This window comes from Limulus polyphemus, unplaced genomic scaffold (genome assembly GCF_000517525.1).
Source record: "Limulus polyphemus unplaced genomic scaffold, Limulus_polyphemus-2.1.2 Scaffold250, whole genome shotgun sequence".
Taxonomy (NCBI): Eukaryota; Metazoa; Arthropoda; class Merostomata; order Xiphosura; family Limulidae; genus Limulus; species Limulus polyphemus.
The window spans coordinates 210,231-215,082 of NW_013665860.1; the positions used below are offsets into that span (position 1 = coordinate 210,231).

The following is a 4,852-nucleotide window of genomic DNA, read 5'->3' on the forward strand; positions in this document are numbered from 1 at the left end:
GAAAACACCTTGGTCTTCATGGTTGGTTTGTCATATCACTATGTTAGATGTGGCTTGAACAAATGCATTTACCCTGAAGTCAAGCTAAACCTCTTTGATTACACACAGACAGAGATCATTACACTAATTTTGTTACATTTCAAACTAATCATTTGCACCTGAGCTGATTTAAGGATGCCGTAGCAAATGGGTTGAATATTCTAATTTTCTATGAAAATCTAACTTACTTACAGAATATCAGCATTTTGTTAGCTTTCTCAGTTTGTATAGATTCTAAATATATAGTCCCATTTGAAAGTTTCATTATTGCAAGCTCAGGTGGCAACAAAATGTTATAACTGTGCAGGGGGGGTGGGGGGTGAATACTTTTGAAAGGCACTGTATTCATGAGTAAGAACTACAGTGTGACTGCAAGTTCTGTTCATATTAACAACTTTAAATAATGAGATTTTCTGTTACTTTTAGAATAATTTCAATTTTATGCTAAGACAAACAAAAAAAGTATATGTAATTAAAAAATTTATAAATTCACCCATTAATTTAAAGAACAACTTGATTCATGAATGTTTTAACAGACAAAACTTTGAACATGAAACTTTCACACAATATTAACAATTTCATAACAAGGACACTTCCAAAAACTTTATTGGTTTAAAACAACATTTACTATCACAAGTAAAATACTGAAATGTCTTTTGTATTTACATTCACACAGTTTTAATATATATAATTTCCCTCATAATGCTTAGAATTGTAAATTAGTGCAGTTTCCTAAAGTGGGAGCTACAGTCCCTCAGGGGGGCCACCACAAAATGGGCCGAAAACAAAGACGCTAAATTAATATTAATTATAAATAAACAATAAGTCGATAAAAATTGTGTTGAATTAATTAAATGATACAGTATGTCGAAAGGGGATGTCATTATTTTTCAATCACCATGCTAAAGTTATAGGTTGGGGGCCCTCAAACTTTTTTATTCACATCAAGGGGGCCTCAGACTAAAAGCGTTTTGGAACCGATTATTAGTTAACAAGATACTCTTTTATGGCATTCACTCTTTCACTTCTTTCATATTCCTTTTTTTAACTAGCTTCCACAAATCAGACATAACTAGACACTAATGTATTATGCACATAAGATATGCACTGCTCCTTAAAAGTTTAAACACCGATCACATTAAAGAATGGACTCTTACAGTGTCATGCTCTTTTTTCTCTCCAATTTCTTGGTCTCCCTCTTCTTCTTCACTTCTATCAGGTGGAGAAGGAGAAAGAGCTGCCACAAAACACCACAGAACATCATGAAGAGAAGTAGGTTGGGTCACACTTCGTAGCAACCAGTTTAGTGCCTGATGTAAAAATAAAGGAAGAGTACACAGTTCTTACAAATTCTGTAACAGGTAAAGGCCAAATCTGTAAGAGATATTACTTATTTTTCTGTAGACAAAATTAGATAACATACAGAAAACATTTCAGTAGTACATACAAGGAGTTTTAAATAAGTATGTAATATTCATATCAAACTACACTTCACTGAAAGCCTATTTTTGCTACTTCAAATGTCTTTGAACAAAGAAAATTCTTCTTTTCAACAATAACATAAATTTGGCTACTATACTTGTTTTAAATGTTAAATACACAAACAAAAAATAATCGAGCAATGATCAGCTAGTTAGGTTCAAGTAACAAACAATTTGTATTATTTACAGATATAACATTTCATGTAGCCCTAAAATATATCAAATAACATAAATAGATATACCAAAGCAGTTAAAAAACATTTCCCAGTAGTATTATGGGGATGTATGTACAACATTTTATACTGCACCTATACATAACACAGTCGGCTATATATCATGCACATGTATTTAACCAACTCAAAGAATAATAAAATAAAAGTATTATGACCTCTTAAATAACCTATTAAATTCACTAAAGTTATAATGAAAACCTCAGCTTTACTGAAAATCTGATGAAAATATTAAAAACATTTTAGCAACAGCTTTCTTCTTAACCAACTGAAAAGATACCATAAAATTTTTCCAAGGTAGTAATTAAATACATCTAGGACCAAGACTAAAAACAGGGAATAATTTCCTGAGAGTAACAAGGTAAAACAAAATTTGGTTCTGGGCATTTCCCATCAGAATCCAAAAGCTTTACCCATTTTGAGAAGCCTAGGCAACCTTATATTTGCTTTTCAAACTGCTATGATTACATTTTAGCAGTTGTCATTTCTAAATCACAAATACAAATAAAATATGCACTTGATTATGACTGCTACAAAAACAAATGCACACAGTAATATCAGAAACACATTATATTATACTACATTTGAAATATAAGCATTTAACAAATATATCAGAATATTCTTAAAGAAATACATAATTCTGTTTTTAAAGCCCTTGGCAACCTGTGTGTGTGTATGTTCCACACTTCTTTAACATATAAAGTTTAGTGAGTATTCCTTTGTCCTCTGCAAGTTAGATTAGAATAATGGCACTGTTCATAATTGCACATATTAATAACTTAAGGTCTGTTACTTGATTTGCCGTGCTTATCCTCCCTGCAAGTAGCTTGGCATATATAGCCAACATAAGCAACAAAAATCTTTCCCCTTGTAATATAAACAGGGGCAATAAGTTTCCATCTTGTGAAGTCATATTTGTGAACACACTAAACTTAAGAATGAATCACAATACAATAGTGTAAACCAAAACTTTTAAAGATTAACTGTATCTAACATTCGTGAAGTGCATCAGATGTGCAAATGCACACACTTTTGATGTTTAAAAGAAAATGAATTAGTTAAGTGAAGAAGAAAAAAACATAAATTTTACTCAAAAACAATGATTGACTACTAACTGATATTGCTTTACAAAGAAGTTTACATGCAAGTTTAGAATATCTTGTTGATGTGAGTTTTGTAAATTCACCATGGTTTTCTGGGTTATAATTAACAAATGTTTCACCTTTATTGTAATACGTTACTTATAAGTGAAGAAAATGTCTCTTTCCATCAACTGTTCAACATTAATAACCAACAATTAACCTGCATAGCAAAGACACGACAAGCAGCTTTTCTCAATGCTTGTTTCATGGCCAGTTGTAGACTCTCCAAATCTAGTCGCTGTAAAATGAACATCATAACTGGACGCCGTAAAGGAAATTCCATTACTGCCCCAGCTCGTTCTGTTGCCATGGATATCAGTTTTGTCAAGGTGTTGGATGGCTGACACAAAAATGAAGAGCTCCCTTCTGAAAGTTGATTTTAAGAAAAGCTCAAGTTAATTCTATATTTATTTTCCATGTGAAATGTGCAAAACTGAATGAAAGTAATACTAAAGGTACTGTGCATTTGTTTAGAATTAACATGTCAGAATAACTGAAAACTTTAAAAAACATAACTGAGATTAACAGCTGAAACTAATGACTACGAAACTTTAGCTTCAGTGGTAATATAATATCCAAAGTTAAACTTTCTTAATAAATATTTATTAAATCTTATTTTCAGAACTAATTACAGATCTTCTGTAAATAAACTATTACAGTTTGTATAAAAATTAGAAAGTTGTTTGTGAAAACAATGAATGTCAACAGCTAAACAAATGTATAAAGTTAATCCAATAAATGTTGAATTGTTAAAATTTAAAACAGTACTTAGCATAATAGTCTATGATGAATAAAAATAAGTACTAAATTGCCAGCCTAATAATACATCTGCAAGACAAGTAAGAAATATTTCTACAATTAATATGACAAAACGAATTAATATTTAATGAATTTAGAAAATTAAAAGCTCCCTCTAGTTCAAGATTCTTAAAAACATTAGAATTTTTTTCAAGTCTTATGAATATCTCATTTTTACCTCAGAAATAAACAATAACATTAATACATGAGCACCTTATTTTTGTAATTACTAACTTTTTTAGGCATTTTCTAGATATTCTAGGTATGTTTCAACTAAAACTGTTTAATACACAAAATATCCTTATCTTCCTCCATAGAGAGTGAAACAAGACCATACCAGATCTAAGTGGCATTTTTTTTGCTTATGCTTTCATTATTTTTCTTAATGTGTTTCCTTATTTTACTGCTTTTTAAAGACCAAAAAGCAATTTATTTTGTCAGCTATGTTTCTAATTTTGTCTCAATTGTTTCTAATTTTTTTTAGCCCCACCCATCAATAAATCTGTCTTATTAAGCTAATCTTTTACCTTCACAACCACTGCTATTGTTTCGTTTTCTTGTCATTACCACACGCCCATCACTGAGTCCTTCTAAATCTTGCTTGTTCCAATCTTTCATGGTTAACCCAACTGATATAGACCTGTGAAAAGGTCTACCAGAAGAATCCCTTGATCCTCTGGTTCTCCTTCTTTCTCGTCGAAGAACACTACTGCCTGTATTCAGATCTCCTTCTCCATTCATTGTGATGGAACGCATGATACCCTGTGGTGAATCATTCTGTCCTGCTGTGTAGCTCATGCCTTCATTGCCTACCTGAAAAGCCCGTATTTCCTCTTCCGAGAGGAATTCTTCTCCAAGCATTGTGTTATATGCTTGTTGTACCCCTAACATTTCCAGACACTGGAAAGAGGTCACAGGGAATGGACCGTTCTCCATTATTGAATGTTGTTCTCTTAAGCATGGCATCCCATTGTATGAATTCAACCGTAGAGGAGTGACTGCTTTAGATGGAAGACCAGAACCAGCTGCACTTGAAATTTCAAGAAGAAACAGAGCATTATTTTCATCACTTGATGAGCCTCCATTGGTGGAAGAGGAGACAGAAGTTTTGTCTAGGGTTGTATTTTTCCGAGTATTTCTTTGTTTTGTTCCTTCTACTTCG

At 32.0% G+C, this 4,852-nt stretch overlaps 1 protein-coding gene across 1 annotated transcript in view; it reads right to left on the reverse strand.

Annotated features, from left to right (window-relative positions):
- The window catches only part of LOC106478794 (E3 ubiquitin-protein ligase MYCBP2-like), a 142,057-nt gene that overhangs the window by 36,539 nt on the left and 100,666 nt on the right, over positions 1–4,852 (reverse strand). The window contains 4 exon segments of the mRNA XM_022382459.1: positions 1,197–1,349; positions 3,053–3,258; positions 4,218–4,751; positions 4,754–4,786. Of these exon segments, the coding sequence (XP_022238167.1) occupies positions 1,197–1,349; positions 3,053–3,258; positions 4,218–4,751; positions 4,754–4,786 (926 nt within the window).